The sequence below is a fragment of the Octodon degus genome, unplaced genomic scaffold (genome assembly GCF_000260255.1).
Source record: "Octodon degus isolate 3935 unplaced genomic scaffold, OctDeg1.0 scaffold00037, whole genome shotgun sequence".
Taxonomy (NCBI): Eukaryota; Metazoa; Chordata; class Mammalia; order Rodentia; family Octodontidae; genus Octodon; species Octodon degus.
Genome location: NW_004524613.1, coordinates 806,392 through 829,582, shown reverse-complemented (window position 1 = coordinate 829,582; position 23,191 = coordinate 806,392). Strand labels below are relative to the sequence as shown.

At 48.4% G+C, this 23,191-nt stretch overlaps 1 protein-coding gene and 1 non-coding gene across 2 annotated transcripts; both read left to right on the top strand.

The window, feature by feature from the left end:
- Window positions 1-4,748: 4,748 nt before the first annotated feature.
- LOC111816694 lies at window positions 4,749-4,853 on the top strand. Its single transcript, XR_002821043.1, has one exon. It is a non-coding gene; the product is annotated as a U6 spliceosomal RNA (small nuclear RNA).
- Window positions 4,854-11,945: 7,092 nt separating this feature from the next.
- Window positions 11,946-22,930, top strand: LOC105742117 (angiopoietin-4-like). The gene is made up of 7 exons (XM_023714948.1): window positions 11,946-12,046; window positions 13,378-13,604; window positions 14,775-14,881; window positions 16,836-16,937; window positions 18,364-18,530; window positions 21,902-22,032; window positions 22,767-22,930. Exons 1-7 carry the CDS (start codon window positions 11,946-11,948, stop codon window positions 22,928-22,930), a joined length of 999 nt encoding a protein of 332 aa, XP_023570716.1.
- The last annotated feature ends 261 nt before the right edge of the window (window positions 22,931-23,191 follow it).

Here is a 23,191-nt window from a genome sequence, read left to right as displayed (position 1 = left end):
AAATCATTCTATTCATTAAGAGAATGCAACTATATATCTATCCTAACCACTTGGAATACACAAATACAAAATGGACATTCATGGGTATACCCCATTTTTTCTAAGTTCTGTTATTGAATATTATAGGTGTGTAAACTCAGCAAAATATTCTAAAAGAGTCCAGTAGCCCATAATAGCATTGGGTCTTCTGTTTAACTGGCAAGGCAACCGTTCTTAAAGACTTGAAGGACAGGTTTCACTGGGATAGACTGGTTCTGATTCCCTTCTACATGCTAGAGGGAATGTCAGGCCTGATCTGTTTCAGTTTCCTTGCTTTAACTCTACTCCTAATTTTCCTACCTCTTTGTACTTTCCTTCTTAGAGGCATGTAAAAAAAAACCAAAAAACCAAAAAACAAAAAAACCTCTGATTGTTCCAGCTAAGTAAAGCCCTTAGAAAATGAGCGTTAATGCGAAAAACAAAAAAATCATTGTAGAAGAAGGACACATACCACATCTCTGGGTCAGATGAGACAAAACAAAAACAAAAACAAAACTGCGTGCATCCAGGAGGACACATATAAAAGCCATGTCCCGGCTTAGTGTTCTGGGCAGGTCTCCTTCAGGAGAGTAAACCTGAGACACAATGGAGAGAACCGACTTCTGGGTGACACCAGCAGGAGCTATCTCCAAAAGTAGCACTCTTATGGGACCAAAACATTTAATATGAGAAAGAAAAAATTTTTGACCTTTTCTCCTAAGTTTAGTTACCATTTAATTGAGTAAGAGATAAGTTAAAGACTAAAGGCCTTTACTGTAAGGTACTTAGGTAATCTTGTTCAGGCTTTTTAGATTTTCCTTATAAAATTTGGATAAACAGTGGTTACTCTACCAGCTAGTAAATGTACTTAGAACAGCTGCGACTCTTTAAAGCAGAGGACAGATTTCCCCAGCCATTCTTTGGTGAATCCCCACTGAAGTCTGTGGCTGATGGAATGTTGACCAGAAAAACTGCTGGATTCCTTTCTGGAGATATCTCTGGTTGTGTAAGTCAAAAGAAACTGAGAATACCTAAGGGGTTAAGGCACCATACCCGAACGTTCTTTGATGGAAACTGGTTCCTGACCACTAAAAGCTTACATCTGCTTTATGTGTTAACTGAGAATAAGATGTTTGCCAGCTGTATTGTGTTTTTACCAATATGTAAGATGTGATGCTAAATGATAATAAGTTTCACCTGTGAGTTTCAAGGTTAAATCTTTAGTTGCTAAAATATTTATGTAATGCTAATCTTAAACCAAGCTTTGACTTCTATAAAAAAAAAAAAAAACAGGCAGCATTATAAGCTGATGTTGCATTTGGAAATAAGTGTCATATTTTAATTTTAAAACAACTAAAAGATAAACAGCCAGTCTATCATGGTTTAGCTGTAACAGGAACTACCTCCTCCCACTGGAGCCCAAGCAGTCAGACCCCTGCTGGCCTAATAGCCAGGCAGGAGATTATAATAAAAAAAATATTTTCTAGTATGTATTCTTGAAGGTCTAAAAAGAACTAAGACCAAATCTTCAGTTATTTAATTTCAGCTATTTACCAGGGAAAAGATAAACACCCCTCTGATTTCTTAAAATGTTTAATAAAAATCTGGTAAAGTATACTTTTTGAGATGCTAATTCAGTAAGGGGACAGATTACTTTTACAGATAAGTTCATTACTTAGTCAGCTTCAGAGATTAAAAAAGAGCTACAAAAGATAGCTTTTGCTCCAGACAACTCACTTGATATTTTATAGGACACTAAGAAAACAATGTCCTGTAATTGAATCTGGGAGAGAATCAGGGAGAAAAAGCAAAAAGACCAAAAAGAGCTGCCTTTGTTGCAGCCTCAGAACAGACCCTAAGTCTGATTCTCTAGGCTCCAAGAAGATCTCAGTGACAATGAGGCTGATCTACTGCTGCTATCAAAAGCCAGGCCAGTGTAAGAAGGACTGCCTTAAGAGGCCCAGAAGCCATGCCCTGACTGCCGAGGCAGCCATTAGAAGTGAGACTGCGCTCTGAGGCAGAGGCCCCAGAGCTCAGACTCAGCTTCCCCAATGGTCCAGTAGGACTAAAGGGCACTGAGCCTGCCTCCTCCCTCTGGCCAGACTATCATCTCCATGGAGGAGCCCTGAGTAATCACGACTACAGGAAAAAAACCCAGCCCATTGCTGGATATTGGCACAGGTCTCTTTGTCTTTTTCCAACCTTGATCTTTATTCCAGTCATTGTCATCTTGTTTTAGCTGTAATTGAGATATATTGTTCATATGTAGATAACATCCTGTCAATGTAAAAATTCTAGAGACACTGGCAACACAGTGTCCAATAACTTTGGGCCTATAGATAGGGCTAGGTTTTATATTTGTGACAAAACACTTAGAGCCACAGTGTTAAAAATCCCTCCATAGTGCCCCCTTGCTTACAATAGTGGTCATATCCAAAACTGAATGGGACATCAGTTTGATCTGACTGCATACTGTATATTTCATGATAAATATATTAAGTTAGCCTAATTGATTTTTGATGTAACTCAGATATTTCATGCTGATAGTAAACACAAGTGTAACTTGGAAAAATATGCCAAGTTGTACTTAAATTACTTAAAAACATTGACAGTAAAAATAAGATATAAATCTGGTTTTCATATGTTCTCAAAATTTAGAGATAATTATAAGTATAGCTAGAGGGACTTATAGTAAACTGTAAGACTCCATAAATAAAGGGGTCTAAAAGCTAGTAGGTTATGATCGCTTACTTCAAAAAGTTTACACATTTACCTGTTAGCTCAAATGCTTGTGTTTTGATTGTACATGATGTAATTTTTCAGAAAATTTTGTTCTTTCTCAAAAGATACCAAAACCCAGGTTATCATACGATAGAGATATAGTAAGGCCTTAACTGTCCACCTCATGCAGCCGAGGTGAGCTGAGTCTTCTCTGGGTTTCCTGCTTCATTAAAAAGGAAGCTATCATCACATTCCTTGGGCAGGGCTGATTGCCCTCAAAGATACTTCCTCTGTTAGCCTAATCCTACATCAGGAAATCCACTACAGGGGAAGTTGCCCTCACATTCTTTGAGCAAGGCTACCTGCAGAAGGCCTTAGAACCAAAAAATTGTACCTTACTCAGTGGAACCCAGATATCTGACACAAGCTGCAGAAGTTAAAAAGGGTTTACAGAAATAAATTGCCTGAGTTGAGATGTTTCATAGTAAAATGATACAGAATAAAATTATAGATAAAAAAAAAGAATGGGGATACTAGCAACCTACAGGAAAAAAGGTCAGTCAGGAAACAGGAAAAATTTATGTTTCCCTGGATCAGACAGAAGGGATATTTCAAGCAGAACCATCCAAAGCTGCTGGAGAAGAAAAAAAAAAGTGTTTATGATACAGTCAGAAGAAGTTTCAGATTGGAGTGGTCTTGGGTCTTCCCCTATCAACCTGAAGGAACCCATGTTAATTGCCAATATATAAAAAAGCCTGTTAAATTTTTAATAGATGCCCATGCAGATTTGTCAGTTACCCAGCCAGTGGCCCCACTTGCCAATCAAAAAGTATCTGCTAATGGACCTACAATTCCATAGGTCCGACAATTAATGTGCTCCAGTAATGTATCTTTAATTGTTTCTTTGGCTTTGCTTCCTCCAGATTTAAAGCCATTCTTCCTACCCAAGATAAAAATTGCCTGGTGTCTATTGAGGGCCTTTAGGTAGAATCTCTGGAGAGTATCTCTGACTGCTGGGCAACAACTACGACCTTTTTCAGTTTGAAGAAACCAGAACAGTCATCGCCCACAATCCCTTCATGGCAGTTCGGGTTACTTCTTCAGAGGGAAAATTTTGCAGGCAGCCAAGTTAGATAAAAATATTATAGACAGTCAGATAGGGCTGGGTCCTCAAGGAGACAAAATTAAAAGACAAGGTGGCCACAGTTTGAGAGAGGCAGATGCTCCCCACTGTGGGCCAGATCTCAAGACAAAAGAAAAAACTCCCTGACTGATATTACAGCCCAAGAGGTGGCACAAAAACCAGTGGGGACACGGGGGATATTGCCTGTTCTAGAGTTCTAAAAACTCACCAATCAGACTCTGTTGTTAACTAGTGTTCCTTGCTGTTGGAATAGATTGACAATGGTGACCCAAGTCAAAATAATTTAATATAACATTGCCTACAAGTTCCTGATGAGTCAATGATTTGACTCGGCCACAAAAACCAGTGGAGAATGTTATAACCTGACCAAAGTGCTGCCATCCTGTTCTGTATGTGCTGTCTTAGTAAACCATGTCAGCTGCTGTAAAATGTGACTTCCTGCTTCCCAAGCCCCTCATCCCACCCTTGAGTTCCAATATGTGCTTTGTCTCACAGAACACCTGTTTCCTGAAGCCCCCATCCCACCCTTGAGTTCCAATGTTTCTTCTGTTTCCCAAGCCCACCCCAGACCTATAACCATATTTAGTCTCAAAAGACGTCATGGCTTTTTGAACTTCCTGAGTTGTTCCTCCTCTACTGCTTTGTGGTTTCAAGCTTTATTATCCCCACTCTCCCCCACTTCAGGGTGCACTCAGGTACTTTGTGCTGGGTGTTGCTGCTGGGTACCAGCTAAAATAAAGTGCTTTTAAAACTTTTGAGCCTGCCTTATTTTTGAGTTACAACAAGGGGGAAGCTGTGTTCATGGGGTTTGCACTCTGTGCACCAGATGGTGCTGCACCGTCAGAGATCAGGAAGACTCACTCCAGGGCTCACTTTGGCAGCACTTACCCCAGAACTGGAAAGATACTGGGAGGATTAGCATGACCCCTCCTTGGATGATGTGCAGATTTGTGACATGTTCCATATTTTCTGCATGGTTCAAAAAAGATGAAAAAAGAAATATTTAATCTATGCTCAGCCAGAGCCCATTCATCCTTATTTCAGTTAATTCTCCTGCCTACAGCATGGGGGACTGTTCCTCTCTCTGAAGAAGAAACTGAGACCTAGCAGGGCCTCGACTTGCCCAAAGTGCACAGCTGGTGGAGCCTGAATTCAAAGAGTAGACTGGAAGTCCCACAGGCCCGAGGTTGAGGCCCCACTGGAGTCTTCAGACAGGAGGTGGAGGCTCCAGAGTGTTACAGATTAGGGGTGGGGGCTAGAGAGCTGAAGCTGCCCACTGAGGGCTTCTGGCCCCTGGGGGAGCAGGAATTAGGGCATGCCCCACTGTGGGGGCTGTACCAGGCCACATTATAGCTGCTCTCCAGATTCTCCTCCCCAGGACCCATAATCACCCCAGACATGGGACAACCTAGCCCAGGACAGGACAACTTCTCATCACTGTCACAGCAAGCAGGCCAAGGCCATCCCAGTACAGAGTCATTGAGGCCTCGAAAGAGAGGTGGGGACAGGAGCCAGCTTCCCCTGGTGATTTTCCGTTCATCTGGCAACATATGGCTGGACTGCCTCTCTGCAGTCTCACCCTGGCCCACTCTGCACCTGGTCCTGTGGGTTACAGGCCACACGGCCATGGAGAGAACCCAAGTCCGATGCTGGAGGGGTTGAGAAGGGCCAGCCTGGAGGCTGACACTTGAGAGCCTGGCCTAGGGGGTCAAACCCCAGAGGAGAGACAAAGAGATAGTAAGGGAGAATGCATATCCTGGGAGAAACTGGGGGAATGGCAAGTGTTCTCTGTGCCTGTCTCTGCATGTTTTGCTTCCTTTGGGCTGAGGGAAACCTTGAGTACCATGGATAGGTTGAAGCCTTGGGGACAAGTGGGCCAGAGAAGCCAGTGGAAGTACTTAGGGTCAGGATGGAGAGGAGGGTGGGACCAAAGTGCAGAGGTGAGGGGCAGCCTGGGTGAGGGAAGACAGGCCAGGAAGCCCTGTGGCTGTGACTTGCAGCATAAATAGCCAAGAGAGTAGTGCCTGGAGAGTGGTGTGCAGCTGCAGGGGCTCTGAGCACCAGGTCCTGTGGGTTACAGGCCACACTGCTGTATTCCAGGCTCCATTTGGGCAGCGGACCTGACAGCCTCTGTGGAACCTGAGCCAGCTCCTCTCCCCTTCACCAAGTGTCTAGATGCTGGCCTGGCCCAACATGCTGCTAGGTGGCCTGTTCCTCATAGCCACCATGACTGCAGCCCAAGAGAGAGGACAGAAGGTGGATGGCATCCAGACAAACCAGCCGCCCAGTGTGCCTGTGAAGGTCTTGTCTGGAAATTTGACAGAACAGGCAAGGACTGAGCTGACGAACAGCACACTGAGGCTGCAGAAGGTATGGCGGGGTCCCTGAAGTAGGTGCAGCTTCAGAGCTGTCCCTACCAGCAAATGAACTGTGAGACCCAGAGGCTTCTCTGGGCACAGAGGCCTGGGATTTGAGTTGTATGCATTGGAAGATGAGGCTCCAGAGGGGCAGGGATGGGTCTGGTGCCACACAGCCAGACTGGGTGGTGTTGGAACACTGAAGCTAGGTCTACACAACTATGCATTAGAACTGCTCATGGCCAGGCCTGTCCTAGGTGAGCACATAGCAGGCAGAGGTCAGTTCAATTTGTCCTTTCTGGACAAAGGGGTGATAAGGGCCATGAAGTAATGTCTACTGTGTCAGATTGTGACACAAACGTATAGAGGGGAAGAGAGAAGGGTGTGGCTCAGCCTGGCTGCTTGAGCTCAAACGATTTGTGAGGCTGTCTCAGTGCAGGGAAGCTCTGATTTCAAAGGGCAAAGGAAGCAGCCATCTGGAGACTCTCAGCTCCCACACTGCAGTATGGAATGCTGTTACCTGCCCAAAGACAGGGATGTGACCAGTGTGTCCAGAGCAGATGGACAGGGGCACAGGCAGAATCCAAAACTTGCAACAAGAAAGACTGCCTGGTCCACTTTAGCTTTTATCCTGAATGTCACTGCACCATACAAGAGCTGTGTGCAGGGAGTGACACTGCTGCTTGAGATGTAACAGAGTAGAGTATAGGGATAGGTGGACCCCAGCAGCCCATGAAGAGGCCCTGAGGTCCCCAGGCATCAGACACACGGAGATGGAGGCCAGCTCAGTGTGGGGCTGGGGAGGGTGGAGGGGCTGATTCTGTAGGGCAAGAAGCATCTGTGCTGATGGATCAGATGCAGAGAGGCAGAGAGTAGGAGTCCAGGGCCACAGCAGTATGGGCCAGGCCAAGGTTGCTGGAAGATCCGGTCACTGTCCCTGGGCTTCTGCCAATATTAACCACCCACTGTGTGTCCCAGAGAGGCAGAGTCCAAGGAGGCAGGCTCGATCTGGAGAGGGGTGGGCACAGACATGGTTTTTGGGGTCCAGTGTGCAGCTGTCTAGGTTCCCTAAGTAGGAGTGGCTGAGAGAAGAGGACCTGGCCCCAGGACAGTCTGAGCAGTGCAGAGGGCTGCATGAGGTGCTAGGAGAGGACTGGATGTGTCAGACAGCAGGTATAGTGTGCCAGCCAGCAGAGCAGAGGTGAGTGTTCTCCAAGGGAGGGGAGGACACGCCTGCTACTGTGATTGATGGATTGTTTAAATCTGAGCCCAATCAGTGGAAAGTTTGCTCCTCAATAAGTTCATATTTAGCAACTTGCACAAGCTTACACATTCTGATACTCATGCACAGTGATGCGGGGGGAATGGGACCATAGTACGCTGACACAGGACCCTTCAGCCTTGGAACTGTGAGGTGCACAGCTCTGCTAATGGTTGCAAAGGGGACCTGCAATTCCCTCCCAACCCCCTGTCAAATGGGTGGGGTGCCTGAATTCGCTGTATTACCCAGGATTACGCTGGGACGGAGCCTGGTGCTCTAGGACAGGGCAATATGACAGTCACCATAGCTCCTTCTGTCTTCTAGGGGGCGCTGCTGTGTACACTCACACAAGTACATGATCTCACTACGCAGCTTGGTCTCATAGTGATCCTCTTGTTTTAAGCCTTCCCAGGGCCCAAGGGCAGGACCAGAGGGTCATGTGGTGCCCGGGGCATTGAACCTCTTGATACTCTAGGACATGAGGTCTGTTCTGATCCCCTTGTGTTGTGTGCATACTGAGGTTTAACAAGTGAGGCAGGTGGGCGTGAACCCAGGCAGACTGACTGCAGGCCTCACATTCTAACACTGCAAAGATGGCCTGTCTGTGCCTCAGGCCCACTGTCATATGTGGACACCAAACCTGGGCAGGGGAGGCTCTCGGACTAAGTGGCTGACTTATCTTAGATGAAGTGCTCAGAGAGGGGGAGGAGAAGGCAGAGACAAAATGACGCTGTGTAGGCATGGAAGCCATGCCGCAACATCTCTTCTGTGTCTATCCTGTCCCAGGGAGAGAGGGGAACAACCAGGTTATGAGTTCCAGGTGCAGGATGATGGGGGCCACAGTTCTCTGCCACAAGCAGCCCAGCATCATGCACATGAGCGAGGACTTCCCAATGCATGGTGGCCCACGTTGGTAATCTCAGGTGTCTGAGGGTCAGAGGCTGGAGGAACAGAGTTCTACCCAGCCTGTGCAATTTATAAGAGTCTGTGTCCAAATTAGACATAATGAGACACGACAAGTGTTCAGGTCTTGGCTTAGTCTTGCATACTACAGAACAAAACAGTGTGGTCTTGGTGCCTACGTGCCTACGTTAAAACATTAGAATAACTAATACATATGAAATGGACAGAGTAGTGGGATTTCCCAGGCCATTTCTCTACACGTGGTGAAATTGTCCATCCACACTTCCACTCTCCCTGCCCAATGTCACATTGAACCCCATCTTCTGTCACTCATAAGTTGTGGCACCTTTGTCCCTTCACATATAAAATGTGAAAAGGACATAGCCCAGGGAAAAATGAGCTCTAAATCTCTTGTGTCAGTGCCAGGTACCAATAGCACTTTAGGTCTCCCTTGGGAGTCCTGGCTTGCCATGTTCACTTGTCCCCATCCTCATACTAGACAACTTGCATGAAGACCAGGACTACCATGTCTGTTTGTTTCTAGAGTTTTCCTCCTGCAGCCAACCCACTTAGGACCTCCCCCCACCATCTCCTTCCTCAGAATCCACTCAGTTGCGCATGCTCACTGTTCCAGACTCTGAGTGCATGTCCTCCCCTTCCTCTCCTGCCCTGGCTCCAGCAGGCGGTTCCCTGTCTGTCTCACTGGCTTCTTCTCTCTTCCCTTTGCATGGCTGATCCTGCAGGCCCTACCTTATCTCCAGGTGTGTGATATCTATTCTTAGGAAACCCAGTGCCCTCATCAAGCTGACCCCTGTACTCCTTTGAGAAACACGGAAAGTCCGTCCTCCATGCCTGCACCTCCAGGAATAGTGAGGTGGCCATCAGAAAGCAGCAGAAGTACTGGGCCATGGGCTGATATTCCTGGGGGACAGGGCAAAGAAATACTGGGCTGGCTGCAGATGGTATGAGGTGCAGTGAGGGGACCAGGAGGGTGACAGAGGGTGGTGAAGACAGTGGGATGGGACCAGGGCTTACTCCTAATGGTGGGGGCAGGGATGGCTTCTTTGAGGTAGTGACACAGCTAAGGAGACCTGGCAAGCAGAATTATGGGGGTTGGTGGGAGAAATGTGGCTTGAATGTGTTGGGGTAAGGCTGTGTTCTGGCTCCTATCACCACCTCTGCTGGCACCTGGCCTCACCAAGTCCAGGATAGGATGTCCCTTCTAAGTGTCTACAAGGATGGTTTTATTTATTTTTATTTTATTTTATTTTGTTTTATGTATTTTATTTCATTTTAGAGAAGGGTCTACAGGGTGTTCAGGGGCTCACTACTAGATCAGACTGTTTACAGTGGTACAAGGCGATTTTAGAGCTGTGGTCCAGATCTCAAGTGCCTGCACCCTGGACCTCAGCAGTCCTGCTTAGAGGGATTCCCTCCCATGAGCAATGCCTCCCATGACACTTAGGACAGCTAAGTGTCAGGTGTCCAGGTACAGTCACAGCAGCCTTGTGTGTGGTGGCAAAAGCTTGGCAACGACCTCCAGGCCTAGCTGCTTGGGACCTGAGGAGCTCCAGGCTCAGCTCTTAACGATGCTGACAGTAGTGATGGCAGCTCTGTGGCTGCCCACCCAGCCTGTGGCAGGCACAGCTTCCTCACTCCATGCTCAGGACAGCCCGTGTGGTAGCTCTGATACAGCACCCATGGTATAGGCTCTGAGAGACCAGAGAGGGTGGAGGTGAGCAGAGACTTCACTAGGCCTGCAGAAAAGCAATATTGAAGCCAGAGGAGGCTGTGAAGGGTAGATGGCCCAGAGATCAGTCACCTTTGCAGAGCGCCTGCTACAGGCCAGGTACCATCTAGCTCTTCCCCGGGAATCTCATTTATCTTGCACAGCATGCAAAAGGAGGCATTAGGAACCCTGTGACAAGTAAGGAAACAAGCTTGGAGCAAGGCCCCTTAATGAGGCTTCATTGTGTGTGAGTGAGGTTAGTGCTCCAGCCTCAAGTGCAGAGTCCTCAACCAGAAGCCCTGCCCATCAGGGTGGATTCTGTAGGCCTCACTCGCCCACAGGCTTCTCCCACCAGGCCAGTCCTGCAGCCTCCAGGTTGGCCATGCCCCTGAAGTGCCAAAGTGACATACTACAGACTGTTGCCCTTGAATTGCAAAGGTTCCAGCAAGCATTGTCAGACCCTAAGCTTGCCCATGGGTGCACTGCAGACTCTCAGGGCCTTGTTTATTTCGAAGCTGTTCCCCTTCAAAGAGGCATGGCTCATCCAGACCTTCAGGTGCACATGTCCAGTGTGCACCTACACATTGGCATCTGGTGTCCAGGGTCCAGAGGAGCAGGCAGGCCAACCGTTTCACACTTGGTAGTGCCATCCAACTGGAGCATGGAGAGACCACAGGAAGGCCTCCTCAGGGGTCTCCACCTTCCCTGGGTCCTGGGATTCACTGGTACCTGGTGAATCTCTGGACCCACTCTCTGAAGAAGGCTTTCAAGGGAAGGCAAGATAGTTCATTGAATTAAGCACCTGCTTTGGCATGTCCAGGGATGAGGTTCATCACCTGACCCACATGCTGCACCAGCCCCACCTCCAGGGGCATGCTGAAGCCAGAACCAAGTCTGTTCATAGTGCCTGTAATCTCAGCACTGAGGACACTGAAAACAGGAGGATCAGTATGCGTCTGAGCTGCATAGTAAGACCCTGTACCAAATACATAAATGAAAAATTAAAAACAAGAAGGCTTTAAAAAAATCAAATGCAACCTGGACCATCTAGTGAGACCCTATCTCAAAAATCAAACAAACCAACCAAAAAAAGTCCAAGATACAGGCCCTGGGGGTGTGGTTAGCCATGGAGCACTTGCCTAGCATGTGTAGTCTCCTGGGTTTCTTTCCTAGCACTGCAAAATACTAAAAATAAAAAACAAAACGGAACAAAAAAAGTCCTCACAAATTTGCAGAAGATACAAATTGTCTGAATATACAGAAAACAAAAGGTTTTTCAAAACTGATTTCTGATACAGAGGCATAGAATGTCTTTCTGTTTTCATACATTAAATAACTAGATGTGGCAGTAGATTTTCTCTCTTGCATCATTTAGGTGTGCTGAGAAGTGGACAAACAGATTGCAATGTTCCCTATCATTGTGAAGAGACTTGAGAATACCTGTGGCTTCTATTGGTGACAAAACTACAGTCACATCACCAGTGCAGGACTTCACAACTGATTTGCAAGGGGTGGCTGATGGCACAGATTAAAGGGCAGCAAGTGATCCTCCTGGGGCCTGGGAGCAGGGCTGGAATTGCTACAGGCAGTGATGGGGGAGGGAAAATGCAGGAGGCAGATCCAGTGCTCAGGCAGGACCTGTGTGTGCAAAAGTGATCACAGTGAGGGCTGACTTGGAGGGTGGCTCTTGGTCAGCAAGAGTCAGGAGTGACAGGCCAGTGGGTGGGCTGATAGCATCTGGTAGATTACTTCAGGGCTCACAGAACGCCCACCTCCCTGTCCCTGGTACAGGGTCTGAACCATACTTTGCACATGGAACACCAGATGCTGGAGACATTCTGGACCATTAATAAGCTGAAGAAGCACCAGCAAGACCAGAGAGTGAAGCTGAACCAGCTGCACCACAGCAACAGGTGGGTGTGGGCCTTGGTACTGGAAGAGCAGCAGCTGAGCCAGGAATCGAACTTGGGACCCAGGCTGAAGATGGGGATGGGGCTGAGCTTGGAGCTGGACATGGGCCAGTGAGTGGGTGGGACTGGGACTGAAGCTGGGTATGGGCCGCTGCTGGGAAGGACTGGAACCAGGCTCAGAGTCCAGAGATGCTGGGAGGAGCACAGGCAGCAGGACTGGGCTGGGACTGAGCTGGGTGCCAGGCAGGCCAAGGTGCGTGCCCAGTGTTGTGTGCAGCACAGCAGGAAGGGCCTGCTCCTGGGGCTCAGGACACCTCAATTTTTGTTGTTTTTTCTTTTCTTCCTATCCTTATTTGATAAACTTATCTACTTTTTGAGATAATATTTATATACGACACCCTTTACCCTGTTTCTTTTCAAGGGTATAACTGATTTCTACATAAAGCAGGTCCAGTTCACCTGCTCCCCTTTCCGAGGACACCACAGCAGCCACTTTGCACTGTGCAGAGTCAGAGTCCCTTCATTGTATGCAAATCTGCATCAGAGAACACACTTTAATTACAAATGAAAAGATGGTCCTGGTGCTCTGATAAAGCAGAGAAACCTGACTCACACCCTCTAAATTTAATCTTGGTTTGAGTGGAATGGAGAATCCTTAAGGGCAGGGTTTCTCCTAAGGTCAGGGTTTAGGGGAGGCAAACACCCTCAGGGAGCAAGCCTGTCATAGGGTGAGGTAGGCACTGCATGCCTGAGCTCCACACAGGACCCAGCTGTAAAGCCTGGCCCCTCTGTCTGACGTGGGTCCCATTAGCAGAGGTTCTTGTTCTCATTCCCCAATCCAAAGATCCAGATGGCAAGAGCTGAGGCATTGCAGTCACTCTGAATTGGGCAGTTTCCTGGAAATGCACAGATAGAAGACACTGTCAATAAGCTCTTGATGAGTGGACAGCGAGCATTCTAGAATTTGAGTGTGTCCAGATGGTCTCTTCCTGCACTATAATTTGGGGTCTGTGGCAATGTCTTCAGCCCTGGCTGTTTTTAATTCTTAGTCTGGGGAAAGGGTCAGCAAGACTGGATGGAGAGGAAAGTCCTCCCTTCCCAGGTCTGTCCCTCAGCCACTGGGCTTGTAGAGTCAGACAGTGGCTATCCGAGTGCTGGTGTCCCAGCTGCCTGACCACTGCTCTACCATGGACTCAGCCCACAAGACTCATATTGTGGATTCACACTGAAGGACATCTGACCCCATATGGGACACTTCCCTCTCTGGGCTGCCCTGTGTGGCACTGATTTCATGGCAGAACAGCAGGCTCTTTTACATGCTCTCCACTCTGCAGTGGCAGGGAAACTCAGATGCTTGCTCTGAACACTCGCTGGGATCCTTGGCTGGTGGGGCTCCCCAGACAGAGGAAGAAGGTGAGGCAGCAACTGGGCCAACAGAAGGACAGATTGTCCCACATCAACCAGAGCTTGGAAGTTCTGAACAACAAACCCAGGCTTATGCAGCAGCAGCAGCTAAAACAGAGCCTGCAGCTCCTCAAACACTTGGTGGAGCAGGGCAAAGGTGAGCTGGTGGAGCCTCTGGTGCAGAGGCTGATGTGGAGGGTGGGGTGGAAGGCAGGAGCCAGGAAGGAGCCCTGCTCAGCCTCCAAGGATGTAGCCTGGGAAAGGTACACATTTTTGGCCAACTGGACAACAAAAATAACACTGAGAAGTAATAAGAATGTCCACAGCCATGGCCCTGAGAGCAGCCTGCGCAGACCACTCCTACCTGCACGGGTGGCTGGGTCTGCCCACACCCATCCCACCTTAGTCCACAGAGTCCCCATTTTCCCAATGGAGATGATGGTGCTAGTAAGGAGGGCAGCAGCCAGCTGGCACATTTGGCATTCAGAGTTCACCCTTCAGCCCGCTTGGTTTGTGCCACCCTTCAGCTCCCCGGGCCTCAGTTTTCTCATAGAGTGGGGATGTGGAACTAATGCAGCCCCAAGGACTTCTCTCATGTGAGTGCTCGAGTGTGACACCCAAGAGGGCACAGGGAAGGCAGGGGTCTCCTTGGCCCAGTTGAGAAGTGAGTGCAGGGCCCAGCTTGCCCCTCAGCACTCACTACCCACGCTGTGCCACTGGGGGCCAAGGCTTCCTGATTCCAGCATCTCTGTCAGTCAGCAAACGTTGGTTATGTTAGGTTTTTCAGTGGTGTGGTAAAGAGAAAGGAAAGATAAGAGAGGCCTTTACTGACTCTGAAGACATGAAGAGAATCTGAGGGAAAAGAGGGTGTGGGATCCTCGGACCTGAGAGAAAGAAAGCTGAGCCTTTTATGGACTTTAGCTAAGAGTGAAGTTTGAGGGGCAGGTTCAATTACAGGCAAGGAGCTGGTTGGGTTCTGCCCTGTGTATGTGGGAAAGTCATCCAGCACTGGGGTGGCCAACAAGGAGGAGGTGGCCTCTGAGAAGAAAAGCTCCTGTTTTCTGGCTTCAGTCATTAGAAGATCACTGAAATACTTTAGCAATTCCTACTCATCTGGAACCTATCATCCCTATCTTTTAGTTGTTATAAAGGGGCGATCAATCACTTAGCTTCTTGCTGAATGGGGGCATTGTTATGTGGGCAGGGCAGACTGACAGGATGAGGGTTCATGCCCACATAGAAGCTAGGGCCAGGCGTCTCAGCCTCTCCCTTCCATTACCTTGCTCATCTCCAGCTGATTTTGATTTGTCTCATTGCTGCTCCACAGGAACCACTGTGCCAAAATTACAGGACTGTGAGGCTGTCCGCAGGTTTGGGTTCAGTAAGGATGGCATCTACAGCATCTTCCTGCCCAGTCTGAAGCAATTCAAGAGGGTGAGAGGGGCTGTGGCTTGGGGCGGTGAGAGTTCATGTGTGGATGTTGAGTCTGGAGATTCCTAGGAGAACCCAACTTAGCATTGTGCTTTCTGGAGGGACTGAGATGCCAGCAAGTGGTGTACCCTGCCTTGTTGAGAGCTCATGAGGGCAGTGGTGTGACCAGGGACAATACGCACAAGTCCTCCTAGTAGGAGTGCTTCCTTCCAGAGAGGACTCTCACTGGGGTAGCAGGAAACAGCTCTGTGCTGGCTAAGGTTATGCTCAGTTGCACAAGTGAATCCTGCAATTCCAGGGGCCCAACACAACATTTGTTTTTATTGAGGGCAGTTATTGGGGTTTTGCTGCATTCAGGAAATTAGTGCAAGAGGCCCATGGGGGCATGACCATGTTCAATGAGTGCTCCCAAGGCGTCCTGAGCTCGAAGGTCCAGTTATCAGGTGGGGGAAGAGGTTGAGGGAGGAGAAGTGGGTGTGAGGTAGGGCTTGGGACAGACAGAGGGTATGGGATGGGGAACACCTGTCCAGCAGTCCTGCCCTGTAGTTCTCTCTGCACTTTCCTTTCAACCTTCTCAGTGTGTCAGCAATCAGCCCCATTTTGCTCCGGAGTGCTTTTCAACACATTTGGTAAATGGGCATTTAAGGAAAGAACAGCTGAAGACCCTGTGTTTGCAACAATTTATCTCTTGGATTTCATGGTATTGTTTTCTTGTATTTATTTTCAAAATCATGTTATAAAACACAAGGATTAAGATTTTCTATTTTTGGAATTGATAAGATTTTTTAGCAAGAGACATGACAAGTTTTCAAGGAATATATGATTGGGAAACTTAAGCAAATGTATAACGGATTGAATTTAGTGAGGGGCTAATGATTGAGATTCGGGGACAGTGATGTAGAGGTGAGAGCTGGCCTGGGAGGATAGAGATCAGGACCCAGCCCTCAGCTCTCCTCTGAAGAAAGCTTTTCCCCTTGAGACCCCTGGATACCCTGCAGTCCCACAACAGGGGTCCTGCTTCTGTCCCTCAACTGACCTTTCCTTCCTTGGAGTCCTCACCCCTCCTGCTTGTGTCTTCATGGAAAATGCCACCCCCCATTTCTCTCATGTGCACATGCCCATTCAGTGCCTCCTGGGAAGCTCTCACCCCAGGGGGTCTGGGGTGGCTGAGTCACTTGTGGGCTTCTCCTTGCAGCCTCCCAAATGTGCATGATACATTTCTTCTGCCCCATCACAGCCTCCTCCAGATCAGGCAGCATGAAGTTTCATTTGTCTCTGATTCATCCTGTGGAGGGCCAGAAACCAGAGCAGCACTCATGGGATATTGAACTTATACAAAACTGATAGAGAAAATTGTGTGCAAGCAGTAGTTAACCTGCTTTGTGTAGTTGTGTTAGATTGTAGCCCTTAGAGAGAAAGGCTTTTGTTTTTGTCTCACCCACATTTGTATCTACAGAGGTTGGAACAGAGCATCACATATAATAGTTTCTCAGCACACTATATTGCATTTTGAGGGTCAGCAATAAGAGCTTTTCCTACATCTACAGGGTGGCTAAGCCCTTTATGCCATCCATGTTTAATCCTTCCAGCAACCAGCAGAATTATGGAGGGGGAGCCTCCATTCACTTCTCTCCTAGAATGTATTGGGCCCTCTGCTAGACATTCACAGGACCCCTCTCATTTAGCTCTCACAGTAATGAGGAGAAACTGAGGCATAAATAGGTGAAGATGTGAGCATCCTCATTTTACAAGTGAGGAGCAGACATCTGTGGGAGGTCACTGGCCATCACTTTGGGCAGTGCTACATTGGGAGCAAAGATGGAGCTGGCATTTTCTAAGGAACTTGACCAGCTTTGCTCAGCAGTGCATGGGACTCCATTGCCATATGACACATGTGCTGCTCTGGATGTGACTTCAAGCTGTGTCCAGGGCATTTCAGCTGCTCCCCTGTTGGCAGGTGTTCTGTGTGATGGACCCCAGTGGAGGAGCCTGGACCGTCATCCAGCATCGGGAGAATGGCACAGTGAATTTTGTCCGGAACTGGGAGGACTACAAGCAGGTGACTCTGCTGCCCTGGGGCGGGGCTGTGTGTGGCTCTGAAGCCTGGAGCCCTGGCTCTGGAGTTTCTTTGGATGGATGTGTGCTTGCCCTCACAGCTTTCTAGAAAACTTCATCAGCCCATCTGAGCCACCGAACCACAAACACCCTCATCCGGTATACATGCACTTCCCGGATGCCCCGCCCCTGAATTTGAAACTCTTTATGAAACTTCTGACATACATCCTGGGAATGAAATGTTGACTCTTGTTTCAAATGTTAGACAGAATACACATTGCTAAAAGTTTTTTTTTGAAAAGAACAGAGTCAGATGGAAGGACACAGTCCCCAGCCCCTAGCTACACTGCATGAATGAATTTCTTTCTCATTTGTTACTTGCATCACCCACCAGAAGCATAAATTCTCCGATGTGCAATTGCTTGTGCAATGACCATCCGATTTTTGAAATGAGATATGCTTACTGATTGTTTTCCAATTTTCTTAAAATAACTTTGGAGTATAGAAAGTTTGGAAAGTTGACATTAATACTCTTTAAACTTTTTGACAGCAGGAGAAATAGGATATGTATCCACAAGGAAATACAGCTATATTATTGCATGTAGTTGCTATTGCATTTGATGAACAGTCAAATATACATAACAAATTGAGCTGTAGGTGTTCTGAAACCATTGAATATTTTTAATAAATCATGAAAATAGTAAAGGGAAATCAGGTGTTGAGATGCAGAAATACACAAAAGCCTGCTGGATAGCTGCTTATTTGGTACTTCCTCCCACAGGTAGAGAGCCTGGTTCTGTGTGTCCTGTCCATGGTGCTGAACCCGTGTTCTGCCAGAAGCTTTGGTTTTTTGGTTCTGCACACTGGTGACAAGACGTGCCAACATGTTCTCTGACTTTTATACACTTCTATGTTGTTGAAATTTTGCATTTGATGTCAGGATCTTGGACACTGTCTTGCACTTCCTTTATTCTGAAGACAATTCTTATTCATTTAAACTGAGTTTACACTCATTCAGTTAAGTGCACAAATATGAAGTGTAAGAATCAGTGAATTTGGAATATGTGCTCACCCATGTGATCCATACTATACTTGACGAAACAACTTTACCCTCACAAATCCCCTCTGCCAACTAGTAATCACCCCAAAAGTAGCCACTCTTCATTTGCATCTCCACAGATTACTATTTTTGGTTTCTGAGCTTTGGGGAAATGTGATTTCAGTCATATTTATTGAAATTTTAACTTTAGAAATGTGTTGATGATTTTCCTCTAGGCAGTGTGGGTCTCCTAACTGAGGCTGTTCACAGAGATCTTTAGGCTCTGTAGGTTGGGAGATGTGGCCTTAGAGCCTAGCCTAGGTCATTGCTGAGCAAGGACACTGCTCCCAGCTCAGCACACAGCCCACTGTGTCCTCTCCTTATCCTATAGGGATTCGGTGACCCAGCTGGGGAGTACTGGCTGGGCAATGAGGTGGTGCACCAGCTCACCAGCAGCACTAACTACTCCCTGCATGTGGAGATGGAAGACTGGGATGGCAACAAGTTCTCCGCCAACTTTGAGCATTTTGAAGTTTACAACGAGGAACAGTTTTATAGGTGGGTTCTGGACCCAGTGGTCATGAGGGCTGGGGTCCAGGACAGTGCCTGCAGGTCTGCACCAAAGATCAACCTTGGCCATTTTGTGTTTTTGCCATCAGTCCCCTATTTGGACCCACATCACGAGATCTGGAGTTGGCTAGTGAACTTTGGGTTGGAGACTGTGGGGTGGTGTCCTTCCTGGGGCTGTCACTCCAAGGCAGTCACTGAGTGACACCACAGGGGTGAAGTGTCTTGTGCCAGCTGCAGCATGGCCTGGGTGAGGTGGCAATGTCTTCATGATTGGAGCTGGGAGAACTTGACACTTTCTGGAAGTTTGGAAGCTCTGGCTTGGGCAAATACCATGAGGTTGTTCTGAAGCTGAGTGCTTCAAAAGCAGAATAGCTTCGGATATGGGTATATGGTGACAGCTTCCCTTTATCCCTCTCCTTCTTCATTCTCTCCTGTGGTACACTTAGGCACAGTAATCAGAGTTAAGCAATTTTTTTCTACAATCTCCAATAAATCTGCCCAACAACCCTTTGAGGTGAGCATCATGGTGGGATCTTTAGTACAATGAAAGCCTGGGGTCCTGGGGTGGGCCAGTAGGTGATATATAGATGATATATTCAAGGACAGAAATGTCACATTTCTACATAAATGCATAATTGTGCATTATAATTGTCCATGCTGCCAATGTAAGCATGTGCGATAAATGTCTAAGGTCTCCTGTGCACAATTCTGTGCTCCTTCTGTGTCCAGGACTCAGGGAGCTCCAGAGCTCCAGGTTGCCCTGGCCATGCTTCAGAGGGCTCTCATTCACCCGTCCCTCTGCAGCACTCTACAGAGCAGAATGCTGGATATTTGTTCTGTGCCTGCAGGTGCTGACCTGTTCATGTGGGGGAAGAATCAGTCCTCCTATCAACGCCTTCACAGTTACTCTAGTCCGGTGTGTGGCATGATGTAGAATGTCCACTGGTGTCCCACTCCACAGAAGGACAATGTTGCAAGAGCACATACCACTGTCCTTGTCCTGAAAAATTCTGAAGGCCACTTTCAGATGAGATAGGAGAGAGTGCAGAGTGAGTTCAGTGCCATGTTCCTGAAGGGCCTCTGTTGTGAGCTAGACAGTGTTTACCCAATGCATGGCCTGGTAAATGAGGAGATGCTGTCCATTGAGGAAGGATACTGCAGAGGAGGTATGCCTGACCTGCTCATACAAACAGCAGGCCGGAAGGACTCCCCAGAGAGTGGGCATATCCTGCAACAGGAGATAGAAAGATGCTGATGCTGTGGGGGTGTTTGTGTGTGTGAAGTGGGTGCACCAGGGATGTGGGGAACCCCTCCACATTACATGTTGGAGCTGTGTGAGCCACTCTGTGTGCTCCCTGATTCAGGTCCATGTGTCTGTGCACCTCTAAAAAACAGGTTCCAGGTCACTGTGTGCCCAAACCTCATCTGGGCCTCCTGGGTCATTTCCTCTGTAGGCTCTGCGCACAGCCTGCTGGACATCAGAGCTCCCATCACTGTCTGACCAGCAAGGGTGGCCCTCCCACATAGACACCAGCTTCCTGATGCTAATTGTGCATCTTCACACTGGGCTTCTTTGTGGAACCAAGCAGTCCCGGGAGCTCCCTGACCCTGTACTGCAGGTCGTAGGAGTCAATGTCTCCTGCATTTCTGTCCATGGCCCACATTCCATGTTATCAAATTATTACTCATGCAGGCTTTTCCTGAATAGTACAATCTTCATGATCCTGAGATCCCTTGTTGGACTCTGCGTTGCTTTGCAATAGAGAGGTCACATGTGTGAACATTGAATTAAACTCCAGATCTGTCTCACTTTCAGCTTCCACAGCCCTGTTGCATAAAAGTGCTTAAATTACATCTGAAGAGTGTGTCAGTGGGGCTGTCCTAATCCATGATGTGGTGTCCACTGTGGCTTCTAGGGGTGCGGGCCTGATGGCACTAACCTCCCACCCAGGATTGTGAATGGACCCTAGGTGAATGGGTCAATCACTGTAGCAGTTGTGCAGCAGTGAATCCCCTCCAGGGCATCTCTAACCAGCCTGCTCTCTGCATGGGGCTGTGTCAATGTGCTCTGGAGATCAGGGAAGCATGTTGAAAGACACAGGGTGCCTCATGGCTGGCTATGGTCATTTGGGCCAAGAGGAACATCTTCTCATCACAGATAGACAGAGATTTGGGTGAAAGTTGGGATGAGTGCCATGGACGTACACAGCCCAATCTCCATGAAGAAGGAACCATTCCTTGGAGCCACTACTTGGGGCATCTTTGCAGCCCTGCCTTGGTGTTCAGTGATTCCTTAAGCTTCACTGGCTATATCTGAACTCCATTTGCTTCCACCCCATGGAACATTAATGGCTCCCCACTGTCTCCCACCCCTGTGCCAGGCGTAGCCCCTGCCTGCAGTCTCCCAGCCAGGCTCAGGGGCCAAGTATCAGAAAACAGTAACTGTTCACTTCCCTGAGCATCTACATCCTGGGGTCACCAAAGCACACAATGAGCAAAGCTGTGGTCAGTGTTTTCATGGTTCCCAAGTGCATATATGCACATACTGAGGCTCAATGAAGAGACACAATCTTCTAAGGCCTTGCAGCCTCTGAGTGGCTGAGCTGGAGTTTGAATGCAAGTTGATGGCCATCAGCAACAGACTGCCTTGGTTGTGCCTGTCAGGACCACAGAGTCTGGCCAAGGAAGATAAGTCCACTGGCCAGGCTCCCAGGTGATGTTCAGGTTAATGGGCTGCATGGGGCATGGGGATGAGGACCCTGGGTTTCAATGGTGTGGGCAGATTTCGTGAGGGAGGGCTTTCTGGAAGATGCAAGAGGACACAAGTAGCTGTCACAAGACAAGAGTGCAGGAACTTGAACATGGGAAGATCAGCTTGTGGGAGTCCAGGCAGGCCACGGTGGGCTGCAATCTGGCTGTCACCTTCATTGGTCTTGACATTGTGTTAGGCTCTTCTGTTCTTGGGGCCCCATCTCCTCCTGTGGACAGGGCATTGTGAGGCTGAGATAAGGATGAGTTGACCCCTTCAAAGGCCTTTGGACAGTGCCTGACCCCTGATAGATGCTCCAAAACTGTCATCCAGTGTACACAATATGGTCACTGTGACACTGCTTCAAGACCAAGGGGATGAGGTTTGGTGGGCCCAGCACACACAGTTGCTCAGTATTTTCAAAGTGAGAGAGAGGAGACATAGAGGAGCCTGAGGAAAATGGCCACAAAATGAATGTAGGCTGAGGCTCCACTTGGAGACTGCAGTAGAGAGGCCAGCCTGGGCAAATCTCCCAACAGAGGCCCTTCAGGAACATGGCATTGAACTCACTCTGTGCTCTCTTCTATCTCAATCTGAGGGCAACATTCAGAATTTTTCTGGACAAGGACCACGGTGTGTCATCTCGCAACGGTCTGCTGATCCTGGGGAACAACAACTTCAGCACCTGGGATGCAGATCATGACAACTGTGGCTGCAACTGTTCAGAGATTATGTCTGGAGGTCAGTTAGGTCAGGTGCCTTTGACACCAGGGCCGTAAGATCTTCAGAACATCCCTCCTCCTAACCCAGAGTTCATCAGGATGTATCCAGGGAACAGCTCCCACCAACTGTGGCTGGGGCAGCACTCCTGAGCTGGGGCAGAGATTGGAGAGTGGGTGATGGGATGATTCAGAGACAGAGCAAGAAGGACAGAGGAGACACCTGAGACATAGAGACATGGACAGATGTAGCAGAGAGAGGCAGAGGCTGCTAGAAATGAGAACAGTGAGGAGAGACAGCACTTAGTAGGGAGGCAGAGGGAGACTTAGGGAGGAAGTACTGGCTGGACGTGGCCAGGAGAGGCCTGGGTGCAAGGGACAGTGACCTGAGATAGACATTATGACAGAGTCAGCCCTCAGAGAAGGATGTCTTCTGCCAGAGAGGCGCACAGAAGACCCACGCTAAGAGACCACCAAGAGAGACTCAAGGGACAAAACAGAGGCCACCAGATATCCAGGGAGGGAACAGGGGCTGTGAGGAAGTTAGTAGGTTGGGAGGCTAGTGAGGGAGGGACACGGATGCAAAGGATTCTGGGGAATGTCAGGAGATGCAGAGACCTAGAAGAGGGACAGAAGCTCTGCTGCCCTCTAGTGGCCACACCTCAGCAAAGGCTCTGCAGGCCCTCACCTTCCTCCCCAGCTGGCTGGTGCCCAGGAAGCAAAGCCGTCAGTGTTTTATGTTCCCTTCTTCCACAGGGTGGTGGTTTGACGCCTGTGGCATGTCTAACCTCAACGGCATCTACTACGAAGCCGGCCAGCACAAGAGGAAGATCGATGGAATCCGCTGGGACCATACTCCCAGCCACTCCATCTCTTCTCTCCGCACCTCCCGCATGATGATGAGACCCTTGCACAGCTAGGGAGCATCCTGTGGAGGCTGCTGTAGGTTGTCTATCCTAACAATAAGGCCAATTAGAGCATCTACCATGCAGGCCACAGAAGGTCCAGAGAGCTATGCACATGACACCCCACAAGACACTAGGTCTTCAGTTCATGATGATAGTGCTGGTGTATCTCGGGAGACGAACTTTCTAGTGGGAAAACATTCCAGTCTGATGTCAAACTGGGCCCTGATTCTGTGATGTTGTTAGCCTTTCCAAGTTGTCAGACAAGGTCATTTG

Coding starts and splice junctions, on each gene's coding strand:
- LOC105742117 (XM_023714948.1), top strand. CDS start 11,946: ATGGAACACCAGATGCTGGAGACATTCTGGACCATTAATAAGCTGAAG. Junction 13,605..14,774: donor CTTGGTGGAGCAGGGCAAAG/GTGAGCTGGTGG, acceptor GCTGCTCCACAG/GAACCACTGTGCCAAAATTA. Junction 18,531..21,901: donor AACGAGGAACAGTTTTATAG/GTGGGTTCTGGA, acceptor GGCAACATTCAG/AATTTTTCTGGACAAGGACC.